Source organism: Erpetoichthys calabaricus, chromosome 1 (genome assembly GCF_900747795.2).
Source record: "Erpetoichthys calabaricus chromosome 1, fErpCal1.3, whole genome shotgun sequence".
Classification (NCBI taxonomy): Eukaryota; Metazoa; Chordata; class Cladistia; order Polypteriformes; family Polypteridae; genus Erpetoichthys; species Erpetoichthys calabaricus.
Genome location: NC_041394.2, coordinates 59,215,337 through 59,227,498, shown reverse-complemented (window position 1 = coordinate 59,227,498; position 12,162 = coordinate 59,215,337). Strand labels below are relative to the sequence as shown.

The following is a 12,162-nucleotide window of genomic DNA, read 5'->3' as shown; positions in this document are numbered from 1 at the left end:
TTGGCATTAAAGATGACAATTTCACCAGGCATAGATTGCTATTTTTAATTGGTTCCTGGCCACAATTTAGTGCCTCTTATTTCTGTTTTTCAGATCAGTTTGCCCTCAGGTTGACCAATGGAACAGGTGTCTGTGATGGAAGACTCGAGATATTCTACAATGGATCCTGGGGGACAGTGTGTGATGATTCCTGGGACTTACCAGATGCAAATGTAGTTTGTAGGCAGCTCCAGTGTGAGATGCCTGTAAATGCCATAACTCCAGTCTCATATGGACCAGGAAGTGGACATATTTGGCTGGATGATGTGCACTGTCAGGGAAATGAATCATCTCTGCGGGACTGTAGACATCAAACATGGGGACAGCATAACTGTAGGCATAAAGAAGATGTAGGAGTAAATTGTACAGGTAAACTAATTATAATATATAATATAAGTCAATGTATAAGCTTATTAAAAGTTGAAAAAAGTAGCTATCCAGAGTATATACAGTATATGAACATGAAATTAAACCAATATGAATCAGCTCTTATTTTGCCTTTTTTATTCTGTGTTATCCTGACACTTGAATCTTTAATGGTCATGTTCTGTAATTTTTTGTGTGCTCTTTATTTTTAGTAATGTATATAATATTTTAAAAGCATAACATTTCTTTAAACTTTTTAAAATTCTATTTTGAAAGAATTCAAGATGCTGAGGTTAACTGATGGCTGTTCGGGACAACTTCAGGCTTTCTATAACAACTCATGGGGCAGCGTCTGTGCAAATAACATGGATAAGGCCACTGCTGCCATGATCTGCCAAGAATTAGGCTGTGGAAATCTTACCTCTGATGTTAAAGAAGAATTATCAAAACTGGACCCTGATCCAAAATGGCTGGACAAAGTTAGATGTAGAGGACATGAGGCTTCTATCTGGCAATGTCCCTCTTCTCCATGGGGTAAAAATGCATGCACCAGGACTGAAGTGGCAAAATTCTCTTGCACAGGTAAAAAGACAAACAAAAATACATGTTTTAATATTTTGTATTTGGAATTCAAATACTATTGATCTTAAAGTGTTGAATATCTAGCACATTTTCACTTTCTTAGTACAGCTGTAATTTAATATATGTAGGTGTACATAATTACTATAAAACAAAAAAATATATAGGTTTATCATCTGTAATGGTACACAGCAAAATCACCAGTGTTAAATTTAATCTTGCAGTTTCAAAATAACCCTTAAAAAGGAAATAGTGGACCTATATATATGGTAAGAAAGAAAACATGAACAATGACAAATAAGCCCTGAAGTTGTCTCCCATTTGACATTGGCATTGGAATGATGGGAGCCCCGGCAATATAGGACCATAAATTCATATGTATGGAGGTCAATGAACCATCTGTTAACATGTGGATTTGACTTTTTTGCGTGGCCATCCACTGGAGAGGGGTATGATCAGTAATTAAAGTGAACTTGCGACTGTGAAGGTAGTACCTCAGCTGATGTATGGCCTACTTGATTGCCAGAGCTTCCTGCTCAACTGTCACATACCTTGTCTTCCAAATATGTAGTCTTCTGCTCAAGTACATCATAGGGTGCTCAGTACCATTAATGATTTGGCTCAGCATGGCCCCCAAACCTCTGTCCAAAGTGTCAGTCTGGAGAATTAATATCAAAAAGAAATTAGGGGAAATTAAGATAGGTACTGATATAAGGGCCTCTTTAAGATCACGGAACGCAGCTTCTGTACCTATCCCATTCCACTGTATTGGAAGCGTTGTGGTCTGAGTATTCCTCCACCCACTACGTAACCCACACTTTTTTGGACCTGCTTCTCCTATGCTCCTACCTGGTGCTGGAATGGATGACAACCTCATCCAGGTAGACAGCACTGTAGGTATTGTTGGGCTGAAGGACTTTATCCACCAGACTTTGTAAAGTGGCTGGGGCCCTGTGTAACCCAAACAAGAGGACATGGTATTGCCAATGTCCACTTAGGGTGTTAATCATGATCTTTTCCTTGGCAGATTTTACTAAAGGTACTATATTTGTCTGTACTCTTGTCATGCCTAGGGTAGTCAAGAAACATGCCTTTCTGAGGTGCTCAAGGAGCTCATCCATTCACATCAAATAGGCTTGTAAATTGGAGACTTAAGTTGGCAGATGTCAATGCAAAAGCATCAACTACCATCTGTCTTTTGTACTAATACAGCAGAGCTAGATCAGGAAGTAAACTTTCCTCAATAACACCCTCTGCTTTCTTTGCTTCCAGCAGTCATATGGACATTCTCTGACAATTGCCCCGACTCTATAACAATGTAGTGCGCATTCAGGGAGGTCTGTCTGGATTTTTCATCCAAGACCCCTTTACTGGACAGCTTAACTTAAACCTTGTTGTTTGGGTGTCAAATTATTTCAAAAATTTTCGTTTGGAAAAAATAAAAATAGGATTGTAGTTGGCCAAAGGGAATTTTAGTTCCTGTTTCTTCCATAGTTTCAAAAGATTTATGTGGTAAACTCTTTCCACTGGTTGACAATTTGGCTGTTTAACCAAATGTTCTACCAAGCCCCTCCAGGTGGAGTTTGTACTTGTCCACTTTTCTTGTTAGACCAGTCCTGCCCGAGTATAACAAAATATGGTGGGCTGTGGATAGTAGCCACCATCAAGGGTTGAGTTTCCCCTGAAATGTGTGCACACATTTCATCGACCTATACCAATGGCTTTCCCTGCACATAAAGGTAAGACTAGCCTTACAAGTATTCCACTTTTGAAGAAGTACATATAAGTGAGCAACAATGGAAATGCTCAATAGAAATGTTGCTCCTGGATTCTATTAATGCCATCATCTACGAACAACATCAGAATTGAAGGTCTCCCTGAAAAACGTGACAGTCCAAACCAAGTGAAATTCATAGCTGAACTATTCTCTAAAATAATCAGAGAGAAGTTCATCTCAAACACCGAGATCTCAGCAGCCTACCACATACATGGATTGAATGCCTCAAAACCGAGAAGGCCAAACAAAATTTCATGTTCCTTCTCAGAGAGAAACAGATTATATTTGAAAATAACTGCATTTGTATTTTCCCAGATTTCTCTCCTGCAACAGTTGCTAAACATGGCACGTACTACAGTATTAAACAATGTCTACACAGATACATCCTCTTGTACACCACCAAATTAAAAGTAATTAAAAGTCAGTTTTACATTTTTAGCTCTCCGAATGAAGCAGAAGAAGAGCTAAGCAGACTGATTCCGACATCCTTCTGAAGCACGATCATGAGTCATACCATATTCTGACAAGAAAAAGAAGATTCGGCTTGCATATTGGAATCTCTTTCAATTAATATATGTAATTCTTGGTAGCTATTCACAGAATTTTTTTTTTACTTCATATACTTGACTGTATTGGGAATGTACTATCATACGTTACCCGAATCTCCATGGGAGCTGTTTAACATCATTCCCTAGTTTATTGTATTGGGACTGTACTTTCAAGATCCCTCAATTTTAACCTTTTCTACACTGCCACTGGGGGGATCCATTTTGCTCTGGATATGCTCTTTCTCTCTCAGCACGTCAGAGGACTGGAACTTTATGAGTATGGTCTGCCTCACTCGGGGAGGCAAAATGAGGGGAGCATGGGGGTATGGGAGCTTTGCTATTGCTTATTTATCCTTTCTACCCTAACAACCATTAATGCCAACACAGCAATAGGCTTTATAGCCGTAAAACACCTGGCAATAATATGAAATCTAGGTCAAAGCTAACTTATGTAAAAATGCACTACATTAAGTTAAACAATTTCAGAAGCAATGTTTTTATGACCAAACAGTGACGTTTGTGAGCTGGAATGTTAAAGGTCTCAATCATGAATTGAAAGATAGAAAGTATTCAGTCACTTGACACGTTTTAATGCCAAGATAGTAATTTTACAAGCACCCACATAATTAGTAAGAACCGGTTTCAGTTCCAAAGGGATTGGATTTCACTCTGGCTATACAAAGAAAACTAGGGGTGTGCGAATCTTAATTCACAGAACTATCCCATTTGTAGTGTCAGATGTAATATATGATCCTTAAGAGCGATATTTATTTAATTTAATTTATTTTACTTAATTATTTTATTATTTAATATTAAAGTGATTCTGATAAATATTTCTGCACCTAATGTGGATGATAGAGACTCCGTCCAAAATGTATTTGCATCTTTTCCTAATGTGAACACTCCTACAATTATAATGGTCAGAGACTTTCGTTGTGTTTTAAATCCAGACCTGGCTAGGTGTTCAGCTACAGCGGTGATAACATCTAATACAGCAAAAATAATTACACAGTTTGTAATGGATCAGAACTTATTAGACCCATGGAGGTTTTTAAATCCTAAATTTAGAGCATATTCCATCTTCTCACAAGTTCAACATTACACTCAAGAATTGATCATTTCTTCATGGAAAATAATTTTTTGCCCATTATCAAATTGTGTAAGTACAGTGCTATTGTTATCTCTGACCACGCTCTTCTGATTATGGAGCTTAACTTACTATGTCCTACCCACTCATCTCGTAGCTGGTGTCTTAACCCCCGGCATTAGCAGATGAACACTGTACAGAATTCATATCCAAGCAAATTGATACTTTTCTGGAGAGAACTGCATCCCCAGAGGTCTCTGCAGGTATACACTGGAAAACTCTGAAGGCATTTTTGAGAGTACAATTATTTCATATCTTTCTCACGAAAACAAATTGGAAACCAAGAATATGCCAGGACTCCAAATGAGGCACATTATAGGAAAAGACAGGTTTTGCAATCAGAATTTAACCTCTTCTCTACTAAAGAAACAGAAAAGTTCATCTTTAAATCACAACAACATTATTATGAACATGGAGAGAAGACCAATAAGATTTTATCTCAACAAATCCACAAGCAGGAAGTTCATAATGCCATAATAGTAATTACCAACATAGACAGAAGTAAAATCATAGACCATAAAAATATAACTCACACATATTGAGAGTACTTTAAGTCCTTATATTCCACTCAGTCTAAAGAAGGTAAGACACAATCTATTGAGTTCTTTGACTCATTACAGATGCCACAGCTAGATACTATTAGTGCTGTGGAACTGAATAAATCTCGATACTTTCAGAATTACTAATTGCTATAAATTCTGTTAAAAAACGGGAAAGCAGCCGACCCTCACAGCTACTCAGTAAAATTTTATAAAATATTTTCAAATAGGTTAGCTCCACTATTAGCAACATTTACAGAAGCTAAAGACAACAAAATTCTACCTCAGACTTTTTGTCAAGCGTTAATTTCCGTCTTTCCTAAGAAAAATAAGGACTTACTACAATGTGCCTTATACAGACCAATTTCACTCCTGAATGATGACGTTAAGATACTCTCCAAAGTTCTAGCTAGAAGTGCTTCCATCTATAATACCACAAACTCAAACTGGATTTATTAAAGGCAAACACTTGGCTTCTAATCTTCAACGTTTGTTTAATGTAATACATTCACCCATTAAATTGAACACCCCAGAGATCTTACTATCTTTGAATGAAGAAAAAGCATTTGACATGGTTGAATGGGACTACCTATTCACCACATTGCACAAATTTGGGTTCTGCCAAAGCATTTTGTGCATGACACAAACTACTCTATACTAGTCCAGAAGCCTCAGTGCGTATTAACAACATTATTTCGGACTACTTCAAACTAGAACATGGTACTCAACAGGGTAGTCGCCTATAACCATTGCTTTTTGTAATCGTCATTGAGCCATTGGCTGTTTACTTTCAAAAATGCATCAGAGATAAAGGGGATTTTCAGAGAAGGACTTATATAATTATATGCTGATGATGTGGTACTGTATATATCTGATCTACAAAATTCCATGCCTGCAATCCTAAAATAAATAAATAAATAAATAATATATATATATACATAGACTCAAAATAAATTTGAATAAAAGTGTGCTTTTTCCAGTGAACTCTCTAGCACACAATACTAGACTGGACACCTTTCCATTTATCTTAGCAGATCAGTTTAAATATCTAGGGGTAAATATCACAATTAAATATTAAGCTATTTTTCAACAAAATTTTGCTGTCTGCATAGAAAAAATTAAATAAGATGTGAATAAATGGTCCACCCTCCATCTCACCTTAGCGGGTAGAATCAACACTGTTAGGATGAACATCCTTCCCAAGCTTGTTTTCCTATTTTAATCCAACCCTATATACATTGTCTTTTTTTAAGAACTTAGATTCAATCATATTATTTGGAATTCTAAACATCCACACATCCAAAGGGTGACTCTACAATGACATAAAGCAGAGGTTGGCTTGGCATATCTAATTTTAAATTTTGTTACTGGCAAATATACAGGCCATAAAGACCTCGGGCCTCATGTATTTCCACTCTATTAATGTGCTGCTCTGTTGTCCACAGAAAGTGTGTCGCATTGTGCAGGCATGTACCTGAACAGATGCGCTATAATGAACCATGACCCACCAAATGGTCAGTTAAATCAGACAACGTTACAAATTCATTTGAATATAATTAGCAGAATGTAAAAACAGGTAATCAGATGCATTTATTTTTTTAACCAATTCATTTAAATTGTGGTCAATATCACATAGTACAGCCCTTATATTCCTTAGTTCATTGACCACATCTCTTACAGCATCAAGTGTTGCATTTTGAGACTCAAAACAGCATCCATCTGCATACAGCCAGATTGCCTACCAGCAGTTTCTGAAGCAGAGGTGTGAATGCAGCCAGTGCCAGAAGATGTGCGTGGCACAGTAGCACCATCATATCATTGACATGGGGGTCAAGCTTTTGTAATATTGTCTAAAACAGAATAAACAAACGGCGGGCCTTTTCACGTTGACTATGATATCTGACCACTTCTATTTTATTTCGGGCACTGTGTGACTTTCTAAACTTGAACTTCTGAGTGTCTCCGCCACGCTTTTGTTGTTTATACCACTGCTTAAGCCAACAAAAAGTATGTTTTTTCATTCCCCCACTTTCTTCTTTTTTTTACATGATTTTGCCATTGTCTTTTAACCAAACATTGAACAGGAGGGGCTATTTATATTGTTTTTCATATTAAAATATGCAAATTTCTGGGACGAGTCAGGGTGTGGCGGCAGGCGCGTGTAAATGCGTTACATTTCATGCTGACTGGGATTTATAGAGCAGAAGTGCATGGAAGTTGGCTTACACACAGTTTTGTGCATCTGGATTTTTTTTATGCGTACGCACATTTCTGCTTTTGTCCGTATACCATATTTTAGTGTGGATTCTACACATAGTGTTATAAATGAGGCCGCTGGACATTGCCACAAATCAATGAACAGACACAAGCTTCATCTGCAATAAAATTAAAATCTTGCACTACTTCTTTATATTCCCTGCTCTGTGACACAGTAAATAAAAATTATCGTCAATACACTAATGATCCAAGTGCCCTTCATTCACTTAGAATATGGAACCAATTTAGGAAGCACTTTAAGACAGAAAAGTTCATATCTGTTGCTCCTCTACATTACAACCACTCTTTTCCACCCACTCAAACATACCTAGTATTTAGTGCTTGGAAAATGGCTGTGATTAAAACATTTACAGACTTGTACACTAATAATGCTTTTGCATCCTACGAGCAGTTAAGCTTCAAATTTAACTTCTCATCAACACAATTTTTCCACTACTTTCAAGCTAGAAATGTTGTTAAACTGAACCTGCCCAATTTTCCTCACCTTCCACCTATTTCTATTCCAGAAGAAATACTGATCAGTCTTGAAGGCTCAGATAGCTCCACAATTTATAAAAATGTTTTATAATCCCTTCCTTTCAAAGATCCCCGGGCACAATGAGAAAAGGATCTCTCACTTAACATTTCGGGAAAGAGAGTTATAGAGTTATAGACGTGATTGTGAAAATGTGGAAGTAATTAAAGTAGGATTCATTTTTTTTTAATTTTTTAATTTTACTATACCTTAAAGTAGACTGTTTAACTTCATACCCTTGGTTTATTGCTTGTTCTACTATTTATACAATTACCATTATACTATTACAGTAGGAATTACCAGGTTTATCCTAGACTAGTTTTTAAAATCATTCCCAGGGTTGGTTTTTTTTTTTTTTTTTTTTTTTAATCTTAATATCTTAACTTAAAAGCACTGAAGATTATTTCAAGCTTAAATATTGTTAATGAGAACATTTTCGGCAGATAGTATTAAGAATAACTGCAAAAGATATCTCTGTTTTAATTCTGTAACGCCGCTGCAGGGTGGGGTTTGTTTTGTTTTGGATGTGCTCTGTCTCTTCGTATGTCAGAGGACTGGAACATCGCGAAGTGGGATCTAGCCTCATGTGGGGAGGCAAAATGGGGGGGTGGGGGGATATAGGGGGGAGAGAAGGAGAGCAGGTTATATCTAATCTATTCTTGTAATTCTTATAATTATAAATATCAATGCAACAATAGGCTAAAATGCAATAACTCATGGGGAATCTTGAAACTAAGATTAAAACTGCCATATTACCAATTAAAACTATAAATGACATTAAAAACTCAGAATCAATGTCTCCATGATGGGACAGTTAACTTTGTGAGCTGGAATGTTAAAGGCCTGAATCACGAATTAAAGAGAAAGAAAGTATGCTCTCACCTAACAGGCTTAAACGCTAAAATAGTATTTCTACAGGAGACCCACTTACTAACCAAGGATCAGTTCAGATTACAAAAAGACTGGACTGGCCAAATGTTCCATTCTAGCTTTATAAAGAAAACTAGAGGGGTGGGAATTCTCATACATAGAACAGTTCCATTTGTAGCATCAGAGGTAGTGTCGGACCCTGAAGGGAGATATGTGATGGTCATGGGCAACTTATATAACAGTAAAATTATTTTGATAAATGTTTATGCACCCAATGTTGATGATAAGGAATTCATGCAAAATCTATTTGCATCCATTCCCAATGTGAACACTCATAAAATTATAATGGCTGGGGACTTTAATTGTGTTTTAAATCCACTCTTAGGACTCCTGTGACAGGGGGGGACGACATCTAATACTGCAAAGATAATTACACAGTTTTTGAATGATCACAACTTATCAGACCCCTGGAGGTTTCTTAACCCAAACTCAAGAACATATTCGTTCTACTCACCAGTGCATTATAGCTACTCAAGAATTGATTATTTTTTTATAGATAATAATTTCCTGCCTACAATTAAATCATGCAAATATGACACAATTGTTATCTCTGACCATGCCCATCTAGTCTTGGAGCTAAAATCATTAAGCCCCTCACACTCACCTCGCAGATGGCGTCTTAACCCTCTTTTATTGGCAGACGAGAACTGCACAGAATTTATATCCAAACAAATCAGCTTCTTCCTAGAGACAAACACGTCCACAGTGGTTTCTGCAGGAACACTCTGGGAAACTCTAAAGGCCTTCTTAAGAGGCCAGATTATTTCATATCTTTCCCATAGAAATAAATTAGAAACCAAGAAAGTGTCAGAGCTAAGAAATGAAATTACTAGAATAGATGAAGAACAAGCCAGGCGTCCAAGTGAAGCTCTTCACAGGAAAAGGCAGGCCCTGCATACAGAACTTAACATCTTAACAACTAAAGAAACTGAACAACTTATTTATAAGTCTAGATAGCATTACTATGAACACGGAGAAAAAGCTAATAAGCTTTTAGCTCAACAAATTCATAAACAAGAAGTTCACAATGCAATACCAGTAATCACCAACAAGAATGGAGAAGAAATCATCGACCATAATAAAATAATGCACACATTTAGAGATTACTATAAGTCTTTATATTCCACTGAGCCCAAAGAAGACAACACGCAATCTAATGCATTTCTGGATAATTCACAAATACCACAAATAGATGCTTTAAGTGCTGAGGAACTGGATAAACCTCTAACGCTAACAGAATTACTAGACACTATAAAGTCACTACAAAGCGGGAAATCATCAGGCACTGATGGTTACCCCATAGAGTTTTATAAGAAATTCTCCACTCAGCTAGCTCCAATCTTATCGGCAACATTTACAGAAGCTAAAGACCACCAAATACTACCTCAAACATTTCGACAAGCATTAATCACCGTCTTTCCTAAACAAAATAAGGACTTGTTACAATGTGCATCATATAGACCAATTTCACTCCTGAATAATGATGTTAAGATACTCTCAAAAATCCTAGCTAGAAGGATGGAGAAAGTGCTGCCCTCGGTAATATCACAAGATCAAACTGGATTTATTAAAGGCCGACATCTATCTTCAAATCTCCGACGCGTGTTTAATGTTATATATTCACCAGCAAAATCAAACACCCCAGAGATATTACTATCATTAGACGCAGAAAAGGCATTTGACATGATCGAATGGAATTACCTTTTCACTGCATTGGAGAAATTTGGGTTTGGCCCGAATATTTGTGCTTGGATCAAACTACTGTATACCAGTCCAGAAGCTTCAGTTTGTATTAATAACATTTGCTTAGACTACTTTAAACTAGAACGTAGTACCAGACAAGGATGTCCCTTGTCGCCACTGTTGTTTGCAATCGCTATTGAACCACTGGCGGTTCACTGCCGAAATTCTTATCAGATAAAGGGGGTTGTCAGAGAAGGACTGGAACAGAAAATTTCTCTATATGCAGATGATATGGTCTTATATATATCGGACCCAGAAAACACTGTCCCTGCTGTTTTAACAGCACTAACAGAATTTCAAAAGATATCTGGTCTTAGAATTAATCTGAATAAAAGTATACTCTTTCCACTGAATTCACAAGCATATAATATTAGATTAGACACCCTACCTTTTACCATAGAAGATCAGTTTAAATACCTAGGGGTAAATATCACAAGTAAACATAAAGCTCTTTATCAACAAAATTTTGGCGTCTGTATGGAAAAAATTAAGCAAGACTTGCATAGATGGTCAACCCTTCATCTCACTCTAGCCGGAAGAATTAACATTGTTAAGATGAATATCCTTCCTAAACTTCTCTTTTTATTTCAAAACATTTCAATATATATCAATAAATAGTTTTTTAAACAGTTTGATTCAATAATAACCTCATTCATTTGGAACTCAAAACACCCACGTATCCGAAGAGCGACCCTACAAAGACCTCAGGCAGAAGGTGGCATGGCTTTACCTAATTTTCAGTTTTATTACTGGGCAGCAAACATACAAGCCATAAAAACCTGGACACAAATAAATGCACATACACAGGCTTGGTCTGCAATAGAAGTAAAATCCTGTAGTACTTCTTTATATTCCCTGCTCTGCTCTCCAATAAATGAAAGTTATCGCAAATATACTAATAACCCAATTGTGCTTTACTCACTCAGAATATGGAACCAAATTAGGAAGCATTTTAAGGTGGAAAATCTTTTATCAGTGGCACCTCTGCAAGAGAACCACCTCTTTCAACCTTCGCAAGTATATCCAGTTTTTAATACCTGGAAAAGTTTTGGGATTAAAATGCTCAGAGATCTTTATATAGACAACATATTTACATCTTTTGAACAATTACGTTCAAAATTTAACCTCCCAGCTACACATTTCTTTTACTATCTTCAAATTAGAAATTTTGTTAAACAGAAATTGCCCGATTTCCCCCACCTTGCACCCTCCACAATGCTGGAAAAAATACTGCTCAATTCTGAGGAAACAAACACTATTTCCGCAATATATAAAATCTTATTAGAGTCCCTACCTTTCAAAGATCCAAGAGGACATTGGGAAGAAGATCTCTTAATCAATATATCAGAAAAGGAGTGGAAGGTAGCAAAGCAGAGAATTCACTCGAGTTCTATATGCGCAAAGCATAGAATTATTCAACTAAAAATTATATATCGAGCTCATCTGTCTCGCTTAAAACTGTCCAAAATGTTCCCAGGCCAGGATCCAACCTGCGAGCGCTGCAACCAAGCTCCTGCCTCACTGGGTCACATGTTCTGGGCCTGCACCAAACTAACATCATTTTGGACAAAAATTTTTAAGTGCCTCTCAGACAGCCTTGGTATCACAATCCCTCCTAACCCACTAACAGCTGTGTTCGGTGTCCTTCCAGATGGACTGGAATTGGAGAAGGACAAGCAAACGGTGATTGCATTCACTACACT

The 12,162-nt window shown here is 36.9% G+C and overlaps 1 protein-coding gene across 1 annotated transcript in view; it reads left to right on the top strand.

Annotated features, from left to right (window-relative positions):
- Positions 1-12,162, top strand: part of LOC114642267 (antigen WC1.1-like) — a 186,647-nt gene that overhangs the window by 38,851 nt on the left and 135,634 nt on the right. The window contains exons 6-8 of the mRNA XM_051935686.1: positions 94-408; positions 682-987; positions 3,077-3,171. Coding sequence (XP_051791646.1) covers positions 94-408; positions 682-987; positions 3,077-3,171 — 716 coding nt within the window. The remainder of the gene's footprint in view (positions 1-93; positions 409-681; positions 988-3,076; positions 3,172-12,162) is intronic.